The 23,630-nt window shown below is 35.6% G+C and overlaps 1 protein-coding gene across 1 annotated transcript in view; it reads right to left on the bottom strand.

Annotated features, from left to right (window-relative positions):
- Nucleotides 1–16,813, bottom strand: part of LOC135681188 (cleavage stimulation factor subunit 3) — a 39,793-nt gene extending 22,980 nt beyond the window's left edge. Inside the window, exons 1-3 of the mRNA XM_065195519.2 lie at nt 16,642–16,813; nt 14,664–14,777; nt 13,968–14,063 (exon numbers count right to left, since the gene is read on the bottom strand). Of these exons, the coding sequence (XP_065051591.1) occupies nt 13,968–14,063; nt 14,664–14,777; nt 16,642–16,644 (213 nt within the window). The 5' untranslated portion in view covers nt 16,645–16,813. The remainder of the gene's footprint in view (nt 1–13,967; nt 14,064–14,663; nt 14,778–16,641) is intronic.
- Nucleotides 16,814–23,630: the final 6,817 nt, after the last annotated feature.

Here is a 23,630-nt window from a genome sequence, read left to right as displayed (position 1 = left end):
GAATATTTCCACCCTTTACTACACCATCTTAAAGAAGGCAAATACGATGAGGTCAGGTGTAACTTGATGAGCTTCAAAAGACCTTGACTGCTTAAAAAACCTAAGGCTTTTTCTATAAATCACAATTATCTGTTGGTTCTTTTTGAAAACTGCTTTTGCCAATCGATTTTCGGGAAGAAATCTTAATTGTTTTGACACGAATTACTGTCTTCCTCGATTTATACAGGAGTTTACCAAAAGATAATTTTTTCAAAACGGAATATTGATTTCAGTGAGCCTCTACTTAATAAATTTCATACGAATTCACGAATTGGAAGCAACTGACAAGGTATCAAAAGCAAACGTTAAAGCGATGATTCTTGAGTAACATCAAAATTTGATTTCTGAACAACGTCACTTGATTGTGACAAGCTATTCTTTGGAATTGATTTTGCAACAAATTCATTCTAAAAAGTGTCCTGACAATGGAAACATTTCAGGCCAAAATTCAAAGCGCAATTTTCTGTTTTGGTAGAGGTTATGTCAATCTATGATTTTGTATAGGCTTAGTGTAAACATGTTGACTGGCAAATTGAGCTCTCCAACTTGATTTCACATTGAATTTTGTTTATCGGACTTTTTTGCTACTTTTCGAAACAAAAAATTGGAAAACGAATTTTGATGAGATCAGCGATTTTGAAAATTTCAACGAAACAAGCTGCCGTTATGTCAGGTGACAAGCAAGTCACAATCACTTTAATGAACTGCTGTTATTGTCTGACAATGCATAATAAACGGATTCAAAACAAGTTTTCCAGTAATGAAAGTCTCCATAACAGTCAATAAAGAATATACTGTGAGTCGATGTGACCAGGCCAGGATACGTACACGACGTTCCTCTGCCTACTGAAAGCGATAATGGTAGCAAAACTGAGTCCATTATCCTACAAACGGACAAAACTGAGTCCAAATGAACCCGTTCCATTAACGTTTTTCAGTTTTCTTTTAATTTGGAAGCATTGTAAAATCGCAGTTTAGAAGGCTAGCACAGTGTGTTTGTTCTTTTCGCGAAAAATTGAAGGTAACGGTTAGACGCCATTCCGATAGACGCCAAACGAATGTTTGAAAGGCGAAATTGGAAAGGAAAACATTCTTATTCTTTAAATTTAGTAGCTCTGAAGAAAACTTGTTTACCGGAATGAATATTAACGATTACGAAGTGTTGAATTTACATCATAGTGTAGAAGTTTTTATTTCTCTCAGTGTATAGCAGTGCCCAAAAGCTCTTTTTTAGTGCACTGCGGTGTCCAGACCTTGTCTGTAAAAATTGGTTGTCAAATGGAAGAAGTTTAACTTTTAAACTTATCATGACGAATTTGACAGCGAGGAGAAGAAAACAGGTTGGCATCAGTGTGAAATTACATGTGAGTTCTGATATTATATATTTAAAAGAAAATAAACTCATAGCGAAAAATTTTTTTCGATTTATAACAAAACTCTTTTTTTCACTTTTGTCTTGAAGGCTAAAACATTTGGTACAAAACGATAGCATTTTAATTTCAACAAAAAAATAACTTTTTTAATGTATTTTTCGTGCAACGTTTTAGAAAACTGATCATTTACTGAACTTGACGTATCATTTTGAAACTGTGACTTCATTCATGACAATTTGCTAAGAAAAGTTTTAATTGGTAAAATCATAGGTTTGACAAATATTCTCTTAAGTTTTTGAAACAGTGACGAAGAGGCGCCAGTACCTTGTACCTACAATAAAGTAATTGGTATTATAACTCTATATTATCATTATCAATTCTTTGATTTTGTAAATAAAAGTTGGCAAATAAATCGTAACTAAATTTGCTGATTACAATAATCGGTAAAACCTACTGAGTCTAGACAGAAGTCTAGACTAGACATTAAAACTTATCAGCCTCGCAGTCAAACGACAGAGAAAAACTGATCAGCTTTTATGAGGTTCCTTCAAATTATGCATTACGAGGTTCCCTGCATTGTCATCTGTATCCAGTTTTACAGAAATTGACGCGTTTTTCTTAGATTCCTATCTTATAGCAAGCAAAAGCAGCATACAATTACAAGTTTTGTAAAGTAGTGGGAAGGACCGGAGAGAAAAAAACATTTTGACCATAGAGAAGGGAAAGTAAACGGCAAAAGGAGCAGAGGAAGAAACAGAATGACACTGTTCGATCACTGGCGTAGGAAAGATGATGGCAGAAAAGAAACATATCGTGATATCAAACGTAGGGCTGAAGTTCGGGATAGTTGGTGGGTATGACGTTGAGCCTGCCTCGCGGATCCAGGCCTTTTCTCTATTATGTGCTTCAGCTTCATGGCATCATATTAAGATGTCATCATGTCATGGATCATTTCAATCAAATGAGAAACAGATTTCCTTAAAATGAATTTATGAAGAAATGCCGATTGACTTGTATTGAACTATGTTGTCCTAATTGTCCACTGAATATGGTGAATCTACTCGAAACAAAGCTTGTCTACATCCCATTGTCTCTATCTTAGTGTTTCAGTCTTCGCCTAGCCTACTTTTTTCAGCCTGTCCTCCCTACAATCATTAGCATCTCTAAACCTAGACACGACTTTCTACACTTCCCTCTTCTTGCAAGGCAAGAGACGCTGCAAAAATTAGTATATCATTTGTGAATTAGTAGGCATATCAGGCTATCTTCACAATTGCGTATGTAAAATGCCTAAAAATCCCCTTTGTGTTATTATTTCATATTATAGTACTTCATCCGCATTACATTTTCATTCCACCACCACCACCCAGACTCTCTCATTCGCCACCCTTCCCTCCTCCACCGCTGCGCTGCATTCACACCATTCCACAACCTTGTTATGATACCGGGGTCATTGAAACAACCATTGCTGTTTTTGTTGCCCAAATGTCACTGAAGTTGATCTGATCGAGAACCACGCCTGGTAGCAGTCATTTTCACTCATTCCTCGTTGATGGATTTGTGCCAGATTCTTGTAATTTCCACAAATAAAGTTTGATAATTAAGTTCCATATTTCTGGGACTTGTAATTTTTTATAGCGGTGAAAGTTTCAGAAATGATAGTTTAATTACCTAATGGCGATATCGCTTGCGAGGGTAGAGAACAGAGCACATGCATTTGCTTTGATGTCTTTCACAAGGTGTTCAACAACTGTTTACTGCTTTTCATCTCAGGCTATTTGCATCCATGTTACTTATGCTACTGTACAGGCAAAATAGCTTTTTTGATGCATATTCAAATTCTTATGACGAAAGTAGATGGCCCACACAACGAGTACATGCCTCTGCCTTAACGTCTTTTACAAGGTGTTCAACAGCTGGTTACTGCTTTTCATCTCAGGCTATTTGCATCCATGTTACTAATGCTACTGTACAGGAAAGATAGCTTTTTATGGTGCACATTCAAATTCTTATGACGAAAGTAGCAGCCCACAGAAAAGAGCACATGCATTTGTCTTAATGTCTCATTCATAGTGATCAACAACTTTTCACTATTTTTCACTTCAGGCTACTGTCACCCTCCATCTATGATGTAGAAAACCTATAATATTGATTTAATATTTTACTTATGCTGCTGTTCGGAAAAGATACCTCTGTTTTTAGTTGTCCATGTTATTAAACTTTTGCACCTTTTTTCTTTTGCAAATCTGCATCGGTCATATTCTTTTCTCGATCCACCCCTGTGCTGAACTGTAAATTTTTCTTTTTATATTTCATATAGTATGTTGCAAAATCGTTGCCAAACTGGCATGATAGTTTGTCATTTAATCTATGAAAAATTGTTGTTTAATTTAGCTTATGAATTGGTTCACGTTCAAACGACGTTTACTGCGCATGAAATTATTTGAGAGCACTTTTGAATCTATGACTCAAATTCTAAAAAATCACAAATCGATGAAAAATTAGGCGCTTTTATCACTAAAAATCAAATTAATCACACACAAATTGATTTAATCACAAATTAATCACTAGTGATTATTAATCTCGTGCACCAGTTACAAGAGTGATTTGCCCCTCACATACACGGAACATAAATCAGACAATTATTGGTATTATTTACTGAAATGAAATTTTAGTCATGGTTAAGAAGGGAGTGACTCTCGTTGTAGATGCTTATTGTGCAACTGTTGGGTGCAGGGCGAAATGATTCTACCCTTATTTTGCCGCAGGAAAACATTGGGCTGGTTCCTCGCTTGCAAGTAGCGTACTTGCGAACTACTCAACTTGCAAGTATTTTGTCACTTGTCAATGACTTTGAATGAACCAAGAACCAAGAACCAAGCTGCCAGACAGCGCGAAGTGTGGGCGGTAGGTCGACTCTAAGTAGCAGGTGTTGTTGAACTTAAGATGATAGAATTGGCGGGAATTCGAGATCCTCCATTCCAAACATCTTAATTTTAGAGTGGCACAGATCAAAATAAGTCGCAAAAACATGTTTTCGTGCAAAACAGTTAGAATCTAAGTGCTGAACCCACGATGTTAGAAAGCAAACAACTGCAAGCTGGAAAAGTCTGCAGCCTAAAATAATCTAAGACCGCCCTATACGATTACTGGAAAATAAGATAGGATCTAAGCCCGCCCAATCATACACAGTACGCCCTCGGATAAATCTTGCCTTTTTACTAGCAGACTGCTTTTTCCATTACTGTCGCTAATCAGGTTTGGAAGACAAATTTATGGAGTCAAAATCAATGGTTGAATCTTCAAAGGTTGAATATAAGCGAATTTTCGAATGGCGTAAAAACAATATGGCGGAATCAGACCTCAAATCATTAGATTCTTTCCAAATAAAACTTTTAATAATAACCGATGGTTTCTTGTTTCATTTAGTACCTAAGCAGAATGAAAGCATTTTTTCATCGCAATACAAAATACCTATTCCTATAACTTTTATCTATATTGCCTGCCAAAAGTCTTTTAACGCGGACGTCAGTTCACAAGGTCAAATTCAGCAACCCCCTCCCCCTTCCCACAGAACAAGTTGATTTACTAAAAAACGGGTTAGGGAATTATAAAGTACATTTTTTATGATATTTGTCTACACTATCAAAATTGTTTTAGGAAGAAGGGGGCAAAAGGAGTAATTTATTTTCGAAAAAGAAATGAAATAAAATGCAATTTGCTGGGTGTTCCAAGTAATTTTGGCAATTATTTTTGTACTTTAAAATAAGGTTGTACTTCTATATCACAAACACACGTGAGATAAGAGGCACTGCCCGTTGAATAGAGATCTCCACTGACTGGATTTCACTTTGGATGGAATTGTTTGCACACTGCTTTAAGGTGGTTTCGACTTAATAAAGACGTCCGCAAATGAAGATTTGATGTAATTACTGCATCTTGAACTCGGTTCATGACTGAAGGCTGCAATTCTTCTGTGGATTTGCAAACCTTTTCAGGCCTTTCTTGTTTTTAGAATAAATTGTAAACAATTTCAAAGATGGGAAAAACTGCATCTTGGCTTAAAAATTATGGCTTTTCAATGTCGAACGGAGCATCGAAAGCAAAAAAATTCATATAGATTCTTTCCACTTTTGAAGCTGGTATTAATTGGTCTATTGGTCTAGAGTTAAACTACTTTTTTGTTCAACCACAACTTATTTCCTGAAAGTACTCAACAGTTTCGAGTTAAACACAAAGTTGGTAGTTTAAAATTAACTTAGATTTAAAATATTTTCTGTATTAATTAATAACGATAGTTGGTCACTGCCTTTTTGATGAAAAATTAATTTGTTACCCAAACCTGGTGCTCTTTTTAAACAAAGTCATTACACCTATGGTCATTGAAAGTTTCAACAGTGCGTCTTGTGTGCAAACCGAGGCAGAAAACCGCGCGACTCCTTCAAAGTGAAGTTCTTAGGGACTATAAGAGTTTTGTGTGATTGAGAATGTTTTTGTCCATCACACCCTTGAGATAATTGTTTTTGAAAATGTTAGTTATTGAACGCGAAATGGTGATAATTTAGAAAATGATGCATTGAAAATGTCTAAGTGAATGATGGATTGAAAATTGACGTAAAACTACACAATGTATTATTGTTCTAATGAAAGATTAAGATGATTGAGAAACCAGATGTTTTTTAAGAGACCTAAAGTTGACATTGCCATCGTTCTTCGTCAATTTTTCTGCTAAATACTGGAATTGCATATATTAATTTATTGCCCCTTCTGTTTCCCCTCGGTCCACAGCTAACCAAATTCAAGCACCTGAAATGAAAACTTACAAAAATATCGCTATATTTTTTTAAGGTGTCAATGAGAGGATCTAGCTACTGCAGCAATTTCAGTCTAAAATTCATCTTTTAATATTTTCCATGCCTTTTCATTTTATCTTTTACTAAATTACGAGACAGCATCAGCAAGTTCACCTTTCCATCCATGTTATGGGATGCAGAGTTTCTCCAGCAGGCAAAAACAACTCATGTACAAAGATTGTGGTAGGTCAACCCCAAATAAAGCTAAATGCCACAAAATCTGCTTAAATAGTCAGATTTTTCATAATGAAAATTATATTTTCCCTTTAATTTTCAGGAACTGTCATGGAGGGCAAAATACTCTCAAGTTTAAATCTTGCGTACTGAAAAATAATTATTTTAAAATTTTCTGTAAAATTAAAACATGGACCGCGTTTGATTCTTGGGGAAAGTTTCTCACATATAAACGCAAGTTTGATACGAGATTGCAATGAGGCAACATTTGAAAGTGTTGGTCTAAACCGGTGAAGGCTAAGGTTGACAATGGCTGGCAGAATCACTGCCTCTTGACGATGCAGAGGTTACTTGTTAGTGACGTGGAAGAAGATTAGTCTTACGACTTCTTCAAATGTTTTATCCATCTCCTCTCGTCGTCTCTCTAAAATTTTCTCAGGAAAAAACTAGGAAATGACTTTAAGTATCGCAAGAAACATGTTGTAAAGATGGAAATGGCTAGCAGCCTCCAAACAACATCAATGAAAAGGCTGCTCGCAAATACCCAAAAATCGTGGATATGGATTTCCGAAATCTTTATAGTCAACAAAGTTCTGGCTGCAAGTTGCCGCAAATATTCCTTAAATGGAAACTGTTCTTATCAAGGTGGAGAAACCTCTGGTTGCTGCAGCATAGATTAAGGTGCTTTTCAGGAATCATGTCTAGGGCCCTTGCTTTCGAAAACAATTATTTTTGAAATTTTGGTGAAAACATGATTGAGAACAAGTATGCTAAAAATAAGTTGGTTAATATCCTGGCAGCAAATCTAAATAAAATTTTGTCTTAAAAATTGTGTATATATTGTTATGGAATCATATATTGTTAATGACGTGACTTTTTGCTGAATATTGCATTAGGTTTCCTTTAAACCTTTTCATGTCGGCTTTAAAACTTTATATTTCAAAAATTCAATAGAATGTGCACAGAAAAATATCCATATTTTTAGAGCTTAAAGTTTCTTTAAAGGCCAAATTCTTAAAAGGCATTTTACCCCATTAGCTAACAGTTTACGCCAACAATAGGCTCCATTGCGCTTTTACATTTGCAAAATCGTTGAGAATAAGTCCCGCGTTGTCCATTGGCCAACGTAGCCATCGCTGATTGTATATACAACCGATGTCAATTTAAGTGAAGGCAGTTTTAAGAATTTTCTTTCAATATCAGTATTTTTACTTCCATCTTATGCAGAGAACTTTGCAGAATTATCATTAAAGACTCTTGCGCAACTAGAATTCTTAGCGGCAACTGTCTTGAGAAATTGATTGTGTTTTTTTAATTCATGCAGTACATTATTAGGCCACTTTTGAAAACAAGTCGCAAAGCATGCCGGTTGCGCCAGAGCGTTTAATAAATCTTGACAGACATGAAGAAAACTAAAAATGCATAGCCGGATACCAAGACCTGTCACCATTGACTTATGACGTAATAGATGATTAGTGACCAGGATCTGCTTACAACTACAATCATTCTTTTGGGTTGGCACATAGACTAAAATCGATTTTTGGAGGGGAAAAAGGTTTTGCAATGAAGCAACTATTGGTTTAGAAAAACTATCAACAGCGATGTCTCTGGTGCTGTTAAAAAGACAACACCAGAACAAGCAAACTTCTTCCCTGATATAACATCTGTGGGTTAGTTAGAATTAACCCAGTTTGTTAAATTCATGTTATCAATCACCTCAATTCGCACCACTGCAAACATGAAAGGTCAACGGTGCGATTTTATTTGTGTACAGTCCTCTTGGAGCATATACTGAATTTAACTTCTCGTGGGGCACAGTTTGACATTTAAGTGCCCTCTGCTACTGGTTTGCAAAACGCGACTTTGCGAAAAGAATATCAGTTCATAATTGAGCTAGCTATCATTTACAAGAAGCAGTATAATTGATAAAGACTGTGTTGTAAGCACAAAACATACAACAAGAAGCAGAAAGTTTTGGAAAACATATGGAATCTAAGAACACACGGAAAGCGTGTGGAATACCAAACAACTTCGAGTAGTGATAAGCAAGAATTATACACCTGGGAAAAAAGCAAGGAACAGGGACTGTGGAGCAGTTATCAAGATACAATCTGCACCAATTTAAACAGCAAAAAGACAGGGGTATACTATTAGCAAGGGGTCCAACTGGACTAAGATCCGATTACTCTAACATAGAACCAAGAATAAACACAGTTATGCCTTAGCGTATCAAATATCGTTGAATCCGATTTTGAGTTTTTTCCAGGTCAGAACATGAAAAGGTTTCCAAACATCTGTTTTTATGCGAAAGGAAAAATATTTTGATCGCTGATTCCTCAAGATGTCACTTTATCCCTTGGTGCTGCCTTCATGGAAAATTTCAAGGAAAACGAATTATTATTTTAATTATTTATGAGTGACAAAACTTTTTTGCAAAACAACGAGCTAAGAACCTCCGCGTGAAGTGTGTTTTCTGGTAAACTTCACTAAAATTGTTGAAAAAAATCCAAAAAAGCAAATCCCACTGCAGGATTTTTCTACTTATAGGCATTGAGTCATGATAAAATGGATTGGGTTTCAAGGACTCATATTTCAAGGACAAGACTCAAAGGCATTACGAACTGCTCTCACTTGTGCAATAAAAGCAGTAATTGCTGACAAGAAAATTAACCTCTTCAGGAACATTAAGCATTTTCCCAGGGCCGCCGAGAGCCAGGCCGGGCCCGGGGGCAGCCCAATGCTTGGAACCCTAAATAAAATGCATTTGATATGGACTTGAAATGCATAAAAGTTTCTTTATGTACGTGAGATTTTATTTCTTAAAGAATATTTGAATTTTCTCAATGCAAATCACCATGCTATTAGTAGAAATTTTCCCAATGCAAATTACCATGTCATGACTACAATCGATTATCCTAACACAATAATATTGCTGTACAATTAGTATATAATATTTTAGAGCAATCTTGTTTTCCTGCTTTGCAATTGTTGGGGCCTTTTCTCCCCGACTTTTATACTGAATTTGTTTGCAACTGGTTTATAGAAAACCTATTAAAAATCTTGAATCGAGTACACCTGTCTTGAAAAAGCACAAGGAATATTTGTCAGTGGGGGACTGCACCCTATCTTTTTTAGTGTATCAAACAAGGTACTTTTACAATTTTCCATGCTTTTATCATGCTTTTTTCTGCCAATTAGGGACTGCATTCTATCTTTCTTAGCGATCGAGTCATGTACTTGCAGCAAGATTCATGCTTTTATTGTGTTTTTTTGCAACTGATATATGGAAAATCCCCTTTAAAGTCCTTGAATCGAGTACCCCTGTCTAAAAATTGCTCAAGGGGTAATTTGTGAGTTTGGAATTACATCCTATCATTTTCAGCGTATCAGTTTTCCCAGGTTTCATTTTTTCAGCAAGTTTTGCAGCTGATTTATTGAAAAGCCTTTTCACAGTCTTTTATAAAGTACCCCAGTCTATATATAGCTCGAGGGGGCATTTATCAGTTAGGGTATGCATCCTATCTTTTTCAGCGTACCAAACTTTGTATCTTGACAAAGTTTCATGCCATTATCTTGTTTTGCAATAATTTTTTATTAACATCACTTACAAAGGTTCCAATGGCTATCGAAGTGATGTGTCAAACCTATTATGTCACAGCGTCGATCTGGCCGCGTTAGAATGGCATCAATTTTTCGTGCTTTCGGGCGCCATAACTAGATGAGTTCAAGTCGTAGAAAGAAACGAAAACGGCATCTTGACGAGCGAAAAAAGCTCTACAAAATATGCGAAAATCGTTTTTCGCTTCATATGACCTCTAAGCAGAAATAAACTGACTTGTGAGATAGTGTTTATGATGACAAAGGCCAGATCTGTTGAAAAGAGAAGCTCGGGCATTTGAAGGCATTTCTAGGGATCTTTTTTTAACTTCAATAATTTATGTAGAGATCTTTTCAGAATCATTATTCAGATATTGTCGGGACGTTTCCGTCGCTTTCAGAAAATTTCTTTTTACTATAATTGCTACACGCAGTTGTTGAAATTGTTTGCTATAAACACAGATTTGAGCAAATAGTTTTTTAATAAGTATGACTAACTGTTTTTCCTACAGTTCATACAGATTGACCCAATGATGCGATAGCTTCAAAGAAAAGGTAAATTTGGAAGTTATTACTATCAAGGACTATTAAAAAACTTCTTATGAATAGTCAATTCCAAATTTAAGAAGAAGCGATCCTCAAATTTCTATGGACAGTTTGAATTCAAGTAGTTTTATCGTTATTGCGAAAAGTAAGAGACAAACTGCCAAAATTAAAACCGAAAAGGTTTTCATGAGAGCAACAAGATTTTTGAATCGGTTTGATAATGCAGTACGTGGAAATGAAGAACTTTTCATAGTCGATAAATTTTTGTATTGAATGTACTATTTGGAAGATTCGGCTAAAAAAGGCATTTAGGATTTGAGTTAACAGAAGCAAATTATGAAGCAAAAACCATCTTTAATAAAAAAGGCGCAAATAAAAGAACTTGCATTAAAGCAGTATTTAGTGAAAGGAATGTTTTCAGAATGCGTGAACTATATGGCTTGGAAGAAGTTTAGAAGCTCTTGGTGTAGATCAAGGAAGCGATGCGACGATAGTTGTACCAAAAATTGATGAAAAATACCAGAGCCTGTTTGTTGGATTAAATATGAAAAGAGGAACAGAAAATTTCGAATGCTAGCTAGCATCTTTCCTGTCTGCTAATCAATATAATCATTTTCTTGTGGTGGCACTTTAATTTAAATCGATGTTTGGACGACAGAGAAGGGGTTTGCAGGAGAAATTGTTGATTTAGACAGATTATAAATTAGATTTATCTGGCACTGTTAAAAAGTAAACACTGGATAATTATAATTCTTCTGGATATGGGGCAGTGTCATCCTGAGTCGGTTAGTTGGAACAGTCAGTCATGGTTTGTGTTAAGATTTGGGGCAAATGGAGATATCGTGTAGTTGGAATGTTATTTTCAAAGGGTATGATACTGGCAGATGCGGAAATAGATTATAAATTTGTTATAGTCTTTATAATTTATGCAGAGAAGAACTTTGTCCTTAACTCTATGCACTCGTTTACAGCATGATTTTGTTATCACACTTTGATGAAATAATTTAGCCAGTGCATGCTCAATGCTTTGCTGACTGCATTTATACACAATGCCAATGAATGCTTTTATGCAGCTTTCCTCTCATACCAGTGATTGTAAAGATATAGTCACTTATTCCACTCCCTTATAAGCTTTTACCGAAATTGTATTATTCAAAGGAAACATTTTCGTACTTTAGATTAAGATATAGGTAAGCGAAAAGCAAGCATATTTCAGAGGTAATTTTGACACCTTTCAAATACCAGGACAAAAGTATTGCAATACCAAAATCAAAATGGCATCCAAGAAAATTGAAGTTTACGCTTATGAGTTGACGGTAAAATGTCACTTAAAAAGATAATATATACATGCTAAACCTGGAGTCAAATTCTTTGAAATTTTTTGACAATTTCGAAATTTTTAGAATTACCATATTCACCTACGAAACCATAGAGTTATAAGAAAATAACTGCTGTGGTAAAATCAAAATAATAACAAGATAAGGAGCAGGCAGACATCAGTCCTGACATTTTTAGTCCTGAAATTCGTCAACTCAACTTGGGTATTTTTTGAGTACAGTTAGGCCCATTTTGAATAGTTAAATCTATATTTAGCAATGTGCAATTTAATGCAGTGAAATGTGTAGAAATAATGTAAAGCAACCTTTTTGGTGGAATCAAATCATTGCCAGGGAAACAAAGGAGGCAGTTTAATAAAACCCAATACATTACCCTTCATAAAGCCCTAAACCTTAATTAAAGCGAAAATTACTTGCTATCAAAGAAAATGATCTGATTTGCAATCCATCTATAAGGACCAAACAAGAACTGACTTGGAGAGTTTATGAAGAATGAGGGAGAATTCAAGTGCATTTTATCCATAAATTTTTTGCATCAATCCAAGAAGGAATTACAACAGTTTTCAGAGCCAGAAGCACCTCCACAATGAAAAGTTACTTCAATTGTTGATTCAAAATTTGAAAAATGGAATATTCGAAACTCTATGATTCAATGAATTCGCTGTCTTTTTTGCCTACCATTGGCTGATTAAACAATAGCTTAATCCGAGAACAACAAAAGTTATTGCATTGTCTGCCATTAATCACTGTCGCAGGTGTTGCAATACTTTTGTCCTGGTATTGTATGTTATAATGAACGACAGCTAAAATATGCGAATTGCCCTAGCTAGAATATGCAAATTGATTCAATCAAAAATAGGAATAGGTGGTCTTGGTTTCTGACAGCTATGGACCTACTTCATGATTTCCTGTATGGAAAGGCTATATATAAAAACAGGAACAACTATGACACAAAACTGGAAAAACCATATTGCTATCACCTTTAGGAACCATATTTGGAACATAGAAGCAATTAGATATTCCCTAGTAACTTTGAAGTTCAGAAAGTGCTGAAGAAGCTATTTTCCACAATATCCACTGTTTAAAATCTGTGGGAGATAGGTCAAAAACATTTTTGCTTTCTTGGGGGAGGGAAACTAAAAGGAGGCATTAAAAAGCAGAGACAATAATTGATTGTTTAGGTAATGACGGCATTTATAAAGGTGCTTGAGGTGTTTTTACTTCATCAACTTTGTATGTTGTTCTAGCTGGATGTATTTAGGCATATGTCTTTATGTGCTTCAGAAATCCCTGGGGTGTCTAATAGAGGAGGTTTGAGAAAGAAGGGGTAGCGAAAAAAGACAGTGATCTCTAATTTGTACTGCAAAGACTGAGATCTCAAAAGCAGTACAAACAGCAGGGATTTGCTGTTAAAAAGAGCTTCAATACCACCAAGTCATGATATGTGAAGCCTCAATCATAACTATTTTTGGGCATATTAACTGAAAAGACAACATGCTAGAGGAAATTTTAGACATCGATGGAAATTAGTAAGCGCTTTGGGAATGATTAGCATATTTTTCTGATACAGTACTTGGGTAGGAAAAGCGCAACATTATATATAGTGTACAACCCTATGTCTGTTAATTTTTAAAATGATTTCAAAAAGCTTTACTCTGTGTGCACCTTGAGTCAACTCAGAGGGTAGCAGAAGTAAACACATGACTTAAACCAAAAAGAAAAATGTGTATTAAATTATTATACCGACCAAAACTTGCTACATATCTAAACTATAGTCATTAAATAATAATTGATTTGAAAATATCCTACAATAATTTGCTCATGAGCTGCATAAAAAGGTCAATTATCAAAAAAGCCAAGTGTCAAAGTTGAGTTCAGAATAACATGAAAGGTGATCACACTTTGACAAAGGTCTTAAAAACAGATCTTTCAGGATGTAAGGGAGCAAATTATGTCATAGAGCAGTGGGATTGCCTGGGGTTGAAAAACAGTGAGATCACCCATCATGTTCATAGAAAACATGGAAATGAAATATAAATTTAAAAGACCTCTTGCTCGATGTAAAGCTTCCAATATCTTCCAGCCATTGGGAATTGCTTGACAATCTTCTCATACATCAAGCGTGCTGTACTGATTGGATGGCTCTAAAATGTGATAGAAGTAATACTAAAAATCAGTCTTCACATTGACAGTGGATTTGATATTCAATTTAATTTTTCTATTGAGATGTGGTAAATTCTGCTTACTGAAGTTTCCTGTTTTTTGTGTGACTTTGTATCCTCTATGTCACTTCAATAGGTCACAAAAGATGGCTGGAAATGTTTTTATTGATGAAATATTTATTATAAAAAAATTATATACAATTTTGCGCAAGCAATAAAATGCTCATGTGGTTGGGTTTTTGGCAAGTGCCAACACAAATGCGAGTGCTTGTTCACATCAAACTAAAAGGCCTGATTAGGTATGGGCCTTAATTCAACTTGATTTAACAAGGGGAGACTCCTAGCAATTGACAATGCAATGAAATTCTCTAGTAGGGCTAATACTATAAATGAGTACATCTATTTATGTAAAATTTTGAATGATGTTTTATGCTTTAATGTAGGATGAAAGAGCTTCTTGAGGAAAAAACTTCTTAGGAATCTTGAGAAATATGATGTATATATCTATGTAAAAAGGGCTTTTTAAAACATGTACCACTATTTTTGCATGGAGTTTGGTCTAATATTTAAAAACTGACAAACCTGGGCTTCTCTCACTAAAGTGCCCCATGACTCGATGTCATAGGGAGCTTCAATTAGTTTATCTTCAGCCTTACGTCCTCTCTCTGTTGTGCTCCAGTATGATTTAGGATCAGTCTTTAAGAATAAAACAAAGCAAAATTAGACAAACAAGGTAAGAATAAAAGTTATTTACCAAATATTCAGATACAATATTATCAAATTATTTATTGAGAGATTTTATAGGGATGGTAAAAATTTTCATAGGGAGTTTAGTTTCATTGTAAAAATATATCGTTTTAAGGATCTGTTGGCCTGTCCACATTCTTGTCTTTTTTGCCAGATCTTGGGCAAGCACAAACCTTTATAAAATGTTGCCAGTTTTAGTTTGGCAAGTTTTGGAAAGTTTTATCTGTAGTTAGGCCATATTGATGTGTTGATAAATATGGAAAACTTTGCAACAGTTCTACTGGCTAACCATCTTTTCCTGGATAAACTTTGGCAAAATAAAATCATAGAATGCACACTGGTATTTTGGGATTTCTGGTGCATTAAATATAAAATTTTCAGGTGAAAATGCATCATAAAGTATAATTTGGTTATAGTCAGACCCACTCATGCTTAAAACTTTGTGATTGTAAACTGAGTATGACTGTAAGCAGAGCTAAATTTAATAGCTTTGCATATTTGGATCTAAATTGAATGTGATTGTAACAGATACTGTATTTCCTCTAACAAATGCCGCCCTCTATTGAACGTTGCACCTTCAGCCAACCATTTGAAAAAACACCGCCCTCTTTTGAAGGCTGCCCTCTATTGAACACTGCATCTTGAAAAGCGGTGTTCATAAGAAAACACATCAAACAGGAAGTAAGGAATCATTTATACGCTTACCATTGGAAAGCCATGAAAGTTTTTATCTCATAGAGACAAGGACTCTGACAGAGAAAGTGATATTGACATTCCTTGACTTGACTTTCTTTTTATATTTTTTCATCATATTTTTCTTGTCATTTTTCATTTAACAAACTTTTCATTTTGTATTGAATGCCACCCTCTATTTAAGGTCGCATCCAAAATTTGGAGTTTGTAATGATCGCCCCGGCATTTTTCAGAGGAAGTACAGTAGTGTGCCTGTAAGCCGGCTGACTATAAGTGGAATGGACTATAAAGTGCATGACTGAAAAGCCAGGGTGGAATCAAACTTTTCATTTTGTATTGAATGCCACCCTCTATTTAAGGTCGCATCCAAAATTTGGAGTCTGTAATGATCGCCGCAGCATTTTTCAGAGGAAGTACAGTAGTGTGCCTGTAAGCCGGCTGACTATAAGTGGAATGGACTATAAAGTGCATGACTGAAAAGCCAGGGTGGAATCCATGTAAACCTCACATTAGATATGTAACCATTCTCAAAAAGTGACTTAAGATTTGAAACCGCCATCTTGAAATTAAGCTAATTAAACAATTTGATGTTGTTTGAACTGTTTGTTTGCTTCTTCAATTTGAATATTTAGACATTTCTTTAGATCTGGCTGGAATATGCTGCTGTAGTGAAAACATCTCACTACGTACATATAGGAAAAGCTTAATTTTGAAAATGTGGTAATTCACAATCTGATGGCACAAATAACATGAAATGTTCAGCAAAGACTGATTTCAACTTGAAGATTCCATATCTATGATTTTTGGCAAAGTGAAGATAAAAAATTGCGGGGAACAGAGAATTGCGAGATCTGTACATGATGCATCTCTGCCAAATTGAAGGTAAGAGCAGGCAATGCATTTGGTTTAACTCATGAATTAAGAGTCTAATGTTTATGTTGTTTTATCTAAATTGAATGTCCTTTACTTATATTAATTCTTCACACATTATCACTAATAGCATAACATTGAAGTAGGCCAAGAAGGTAAGGCATCAAAATATATACCACTTGGCCTAATTCGGGGAAAGACTTAACAAGAAGTCCGTTATTTCGTTAGAGACAAACAGAAAAAATCTCACCATCTTCCTGCTTTGTTAATTTCACGGTTTTCGAGATAAGTTTTTCGTATAACCTAATCAAAACAACGGATGTTGCTCATGCAATACAACCCTAAACTTCACATCAAACGGACATGTTCCACGCCGCCATTTTCCTCGTGCTCCCCGATTGAAGACAGCTGAAATTGCTATGCATTATGGGATATGACCATGGCTGAGGCATGATGTCCCATGTTACTTGGTTACTAATGTCATCCCGGATAACATTTTCCGTTAGAGAAGCCTTGATGTTGATAATTGCCCGCAACTCGCGCGCGATAGCGCGCGAGTGAAGGGCTTATAGTCTGCCCCGCGTATAAGTAGCATATGGAATCTTCAGTTCATGTTGTCAGCACTTTGTCAGCAGATTTTGTCACTTTTCTGCTGCCATGACAACTGTCAATCAATTTCATTGTCAATCAATCGGCTTTGTCGAGGAGGTCGTTAATCGCCACCTCTTTGTGCGGAAGGCAATTATCTTCGGAGCGTTGCTCTGCCAAGACTCTGCTAAAGGCCTTCGGTTTTTTTGGCACGAAAACGGTGCTGCATCACAGCTCGGTTCTCCGCAATGGATGGAAGTTTTGATTCGAAGTTTTGGGAATCGAAACCAGTCGAATGCCACACCTTTCTCCCAAAAATTCGAGACCGTAGTACGAGCAAAAGTTATGATTGTCATGATTATCGCCTGTACATCGCTGTACGAATCCTTTCTCGCAATCGATTTTAGGTGTACCCGTTCTATCACGTGTCCATTTTCATACGTCTTTGTTTACTTCTCGAAAACGAAAAATAAATGTCAAACCCTCGAAAAACTTAATGATTTTCAAAAGGGCGTTGGACTAAAATCAAAAGCAAACTGGACACCAAAAATTCTTGATAAAAAGAATAGTTTAGCATCAACTAGAGCAGCTGTTTTTATAAAATTGTGAAAACCCAAGATGGTGTCTTCTTCGAATGTCCTGACCCAAATTTTCAAAACAATCATTATCAAGGAACTAATTGTTTGCGGGCAGTACTAGCAAGAGCTATTTCTAGTATAGAAAAGCAACTACTCCTATGATTTTACAAAATTTCACGTTTTGACAAATATCAACAATTTTCAAGCCCTGTACATTAGAACTGTAGTGCCAAATTTTCAAGTACACTGACTGTGAACTGTGGTGCCCAACTTCAGATGCTTTGACTGGACGGTGATGAAAACTGTGGTTCTACAAGAACTTCAAAATCGAACAGAGAAGTTTACCACCCTTGAAAACAATATCTACAAGAAACCAAATCAACAGCTCCAAAATCTGCCATGCTGTAAAATTGAATGGGGACTTATCATCATTGAACATAAAATGATAGCGTTAAATAGCAGGAGCCCCCTCCCCCCAATAATTGCGAAACTGTACTACGTTTCCTTTATATCAGTCTCTCCTCATATATCAGTGTTGGCAGGAGCCCCCTCCCCCAGCAATATGATTTTCATTCCGAAGGCACTGTTGGTATAGACCCCGTTTACACTGTCCCGGAACAAATTTGTACCGCTACGTTCGCAAGTGTTTACACTGTCGCGATTCCAAATTGTTCCGTATAGCCGTTCCGTTTACACTGTGCCGGTACGACCTAAATTCAATGGTAGAGCATTGTTTAAAGGAGGCTATATTTCATCGACCGAGGCAATCTCCCAGTCCAAACCTTGGACTGGGAGAATAAGTACGGATAATAAGTACAATAAAAAATAAGTACGGAGACAAAACTGTCCAGAATCTTCGAAGTCGTCATCTTTTCTTCGAAATTTTTCTTTATCCTGAGAAGTTGAATAGCGTTGTCGAAGACGGTGGTAACCATCGTAAATGGTACCCTTGGTACCAGACTCACTATGTATAAAATTAATATATAGTGAGTCTGGTACCCAGGGCACGTAAATGGCTGCTAGATGTTCAGCCCAGCGATCGCTGCCACTTGTTTTAACATGGCGATAAGGAATTTGAAAACGTAGTTTAGATTTTCAAGAGCCATCTTGACAAATCCCTCGTCTAAAAAATCGTCCAAAATCAAAGCCACGATTACCTGAAACAGCCATACAGAAGACCTCATTGTGAATCCCTGACAAAATTGTCTCGGATAGGTGTTTACCTTGTCCCGTTCAAAAACGGAACTGTGACGGTACAAAATTTGTTCGCTTTCATAGCAGCAACAAAACTGCTCCAGATAGCAGAGCAAAATCGTCTCGGTTCCACAGTGCTAGTGTACATGGAAGGGCAAACCGTGACACTTTTGTCGTTCCAAACTTGCACGGGACCAAACTTGCACGGGACAGTGTAAACGGGGTCATAAATTACTAAAAGGCTAGTGCCTCAGGCACTTCTACATTTCATATACATTAAGATCTTCCACTTGATATTACAAAACGCTACAGTATCAATGTACGCAGATTACAATCTACCAATCGCCCCTTACCATTTGACTGAATAAAGCTATAAGCAGGCCCCCTTGTCTATGCCAAAAAGTAGTCAATGTCTACATTTTCTAATGTTTCTCGCAGCGTTTTTCGCAAGACCCCACCATCTCTTGTTATTTTGATAGCACTACACCCCTGGCTATAGACTATAATCTAAAAGGTGAGTGAATTGGCTAAAGGGCAGCAAACCATATTTTCAATAGCATGGAAATACACCTAATGCTCATGACTACAAGGAAGAGGTAAAAAGCATTATATTATATTATAGTGAGCATTATATTATATGAGGAAACCAAATATTTTCAGTTGCAAATTGGCAATAATCTTGATCGGAAAAAACACATCAAATGTTTCTGCCTCCAGAGCTGTCGCGGAATTTATCAAAATATTTTCTACAATTTAAATAAATTGATACAATCTTCTACGGATTTCTTAAGCCGTATCTTAGATATTTTTGTGCATTTTGGGGATGTTATTTTTTGACTGGGCTACTCGAATGATAGTAGACAGAAACTTGAATGCACTAACTGAATCTCTAATGAAACAAATGGGGTAGAAGTCTATCAACTGAGGAGAACACTTCAAGTTTGGTTTACGATATCTAAAAAGATATGGCAAAAGGGAAGGGGCGGATGATTTGTAAGTATCTTCTTGTTTTGCATATGTTCTGCTTTTTTTGCCAATATTGTTGCTCTACCAGATCGATACTTTATCAGATCAAATCTATATCATTTACTATATGAGCACAATTCAAAGATCCTTTCAGGAATGATGGTTGGTGTTGAATCGTTTAACAGAGATCTTGAGAGGTCCTTGAGTTTTTTTAAGCTTTTTCGAAACTATGCATCTAGATTCTATTGGTTGTTTTGAAATTTTACAGCAAAATGTTTTGGCCAAACATAGTGAACCATATGCAATAATACTTCGCTATTTTTGTAGAGATACTTTGCTTCTGGTAGAATACTTGAAATATTTCTAGACAGTAACAGAATGAAGAAACCCTAAAAAACATTTTAGGTAACGACTTACTAGATAAGTAGGCAATCCTTGAGAGAAAGCAAATTTATTTCCTAAACGAAAGCTTTATATTTCAGGCAGAAGTGTTTTTCATACTTAACCAAATGTAGAAAAATCAAGGATACAGCATCGAGCGCTAAGGTGGACAAGTTTAAGACCTCGTGTCATGTTTTCCGGTTTTTCTAGGTTTACATCAAAATTAGATTTCTTTGATGTAAAAGTACCATTCTAGTGCACTTTACTGGAATTTTAGACGAAATGTGCAACATAGATATATTCAAAGTTTATATATTGATCATGTATAGAATAATATTAATAAACATATGTATATGTTGTTTTTTTTAAATAACTGTATTTCTTCTTATTTTTCTCCTGGTCTCAAACTTTTGCTTACAACTGTAGTTGTTGCAAAAATTTTGACATTTTTCTAATTTTCTATTTTGTTGTTTCATACAACTGCAATCCTCAGCATTTAGATCACAAAATATTTGAGCGTGAATATTCCTTTTACTATACAGACAGATGCATAAAAAGCAACGCTAGGTGTCACAAATCGCTGTGTGCTTCCATCATGGCAATTTTTCATGTCTTTTTTCACTTGAAGTTTGAAGACTAGTCCCTTTTGCAGAAGTAAAGAGTTCTTCTCCAAACTAAAAGGATAAACCTATAAACGCAAATTAATTATGTTTTGGATAAATGAAAAGCAAATAAAACGGTTAATGCAATGCGTTAAAACAATCACTCAAAAAACTGTTGCTGAATTATTGATAGGCACATAGATGTTATTTACATAGATCAAATGCAGCTGTACAAACAGGTTGAATAGAATCGAAAAGAATTGATGATTATAAGAATTATCAAAAGTAAATAGGATTTCATATGTAAAGAAATTCAATAATAGTTAGGCGAAAATTCCATGGTATCCGTTTCTTAGAGAAATGTAACAGTATATTTAAGTTTAAGAGAAGAAATGAGCTTGAGGAAAGAGAAAGAATGGATGCCTGTCAGTTGGACATTTCGTTGGCAATTGCTATTGAGGTTAATACGACTCAAAAGATCCTCATATGAAAATTCAGAGAATATCTTTCCACCTTGGTCCTGTTCTGAGGGACTTGCAATAAACTTTTTTTAGCTTTTAAGCACAAAGTTACAACATTATCTCTATAAAGCTTCATTATAGAAATTGATTACTTAAATAGAAAGACGGTTGAAGAGATTCATTTTCTAGGATATGAACTATAGGCATATAAATCTAGTATATGTAGCAATACAGGCATATAAACGAATGTTGGGGCCATAAACTTAAATTAAATCAAATTTAGTCTCAAATAGTCTTATATCAAGACTAAAGATACTTTGCATTAAAGTCACAATTAGCTTCATCCGTAAAAATATTTGATGAAATATCCAAATGACAGGAATGCTAATCCAAGATGTCTTTCTCTAAATGAATTGACAGTGTAGGTGTAGAGGTAATGGATGATACTCTGTCCAAAATAAAAATCATTCATATCATTTTTAGCATCTTCTCCCAAGATATCAATGGCCCGTCTGCCTGGAATTGTTCTAAAGTTTCCATATGGAAATAAGAATGTCATCAGATATGATGTTCAGAGCAAAAGAGGAATTAAGGAATATTTTTTGAACAAGATTCCTTTTAACAGCTGAAGCAAAATCGGTTCTTTAATTGTGAGTTGCGACAATGCTAGATAACCATTCGAAGCAAACATAACAGCTAATACGAAAAGGTATTGATACATAGATGACTTTTTAAGTTGATAACAATAGATAAGAAATGAAAGGTGCTTGATTCTCATTGCAAAGCAGGGAAAACTTCTATCTAGCAAAAACCCTGTTTTTATTCAAGGCTTCTCAAATCGTTTATAAAACGTATTGTGCTCTCCTAAAGATCAAAATGCTATCAATTGAAGCGTCTTATAAATTATTCATTATGTTCTCTCCATGGCGGCTTCCTGCTGGTAGCCATCAAACAATCGACCATAGACCTCGACCTCAACGGTTCATTAATCCGTTTCTTAAACAAATGCTGTTTCGAATCATTGATAAATTATTTAAAAAAATTTCTTGTTATTGATTATCATTACAAATTTCATATTGCTGTCAATGAAAACTAAAACAGAAGTATTGGCTTTTGAATGTTTAGGAATAAATATGCTTTAAGCGAGAATCCCAAGGCTCACAACCTAAGCCAAGGCTTATGTAGTTGGAAGATAACCGTGGATAAAAAATTGGTATATGCTTTATTGATGATATCTTGATGGGCAACAACATCAAGACAATGTCGTCTACATTTTTTCAAGCATTTTCTTTGGTTTCAAGAAAGTCAATCGCAGTAATAAGCATATGCAATCTAATTGCAATAATCTGTTTATCTTCAGTTTAAGAGGGATTGCGAGTGATTCGGCAAGCGAGCAGTTTGAAGCTATCCACGAAAAGTTGTTGACTGTCGGAGGAAAAGAAATGCTAAAAAAAATTTTAAAAGCTACGATCATTAACAGGTGATCAATGTTAGACTAGAGCATCTGTTATCTTATTTAAAAGGTCATGATTAAGTTCCCTGCTGCTTGTACAGTATTTCGAGGAGGTTAAACCATTTTCTACTCTTTTTACAAGTTAAATGCATGACTCTACAAATTAAGTTTCGTAAATGTTGATGCTTTGTTTTGGAAAATGTTAATGTATCGAAAAACTCTAGGATATTAAGTGAAGGGGGGGGGGAAGGGGGGTTGAATTCGCTTACTAAAAAGAGTTTTGAAGAAACACAAATACTAGAATGAAAACATTTTTTAGAGAAGCTCTAAGATACAGTTGATACTAGTCCAAAAAAATGAATAAATTAAGCAAGTATTCGACTTGCTATCTAAAAAGCTCTTCAACCAGTGCAAAACTCTATATGTTATATATCAGAAATTTTCATAATAGCTCTGTTACGAAACCGGAGATTTGCAAATGAATTCGCAAGGATGGCCTAAAAGAGCAGTATTAGGTATTCTGGAATATGACCCTGAACGTACGGGTATCATTGACTATGTTAACGGCTGGCGGGCGGTTCTGCCGACTGCAGCCACCGGCCGGCCAATTAGATCGCGTTTTTATTGTCAATAGACGCTCGGCTCGGGATCAAAGAAGTAACAAAACGAAATGAGCAAACGTCTGTCCCTGTTATGCTAAGGGTTTTTATATTTGTTTTTAATGGTATACAACCGTGTACTTGTGAATAGAAATCGAGCAGTGATGAATTTTTCATGAGATTGAATGACAGAAAAGGAAATAGGCGTTAGTTTGTTGATTAAGACGATACTTAAAGATCAGAGGCAAGGGACTGCGAACTGCGAAGGTGAGCTGTTGCTATTAGCAGTGTGAAAATTGCAAAAGTTCTCGAAATTGGTGTTTAATTTCTGTTGGGTAGCATTAAAGGGAGAGACGTTCTAGAATGTTAAACATTGCACAAACCTACCTGGCGAAGAGAGAAGGGTAAATATAAATT

This window comes from Rhopilema esculentum, chromosome 17, assembly GCF_057945365.1.
Source record: "Rhopilema esculentum isolate cy_ngs chromosome 17, ASM5794536v1, whole genome shotgun sequence".
NCBI lineage: Eukaryota > Metazoa > Cnidaria > Scyphozoa > Rhizostomeae > Rhizostomatidae > Rhopilema > Rhopilema esculentum.
Note: the sequence above shows the minus strand (reverse complement) of the source record. Positions and strands in the feature narration are given on the sequence as shown.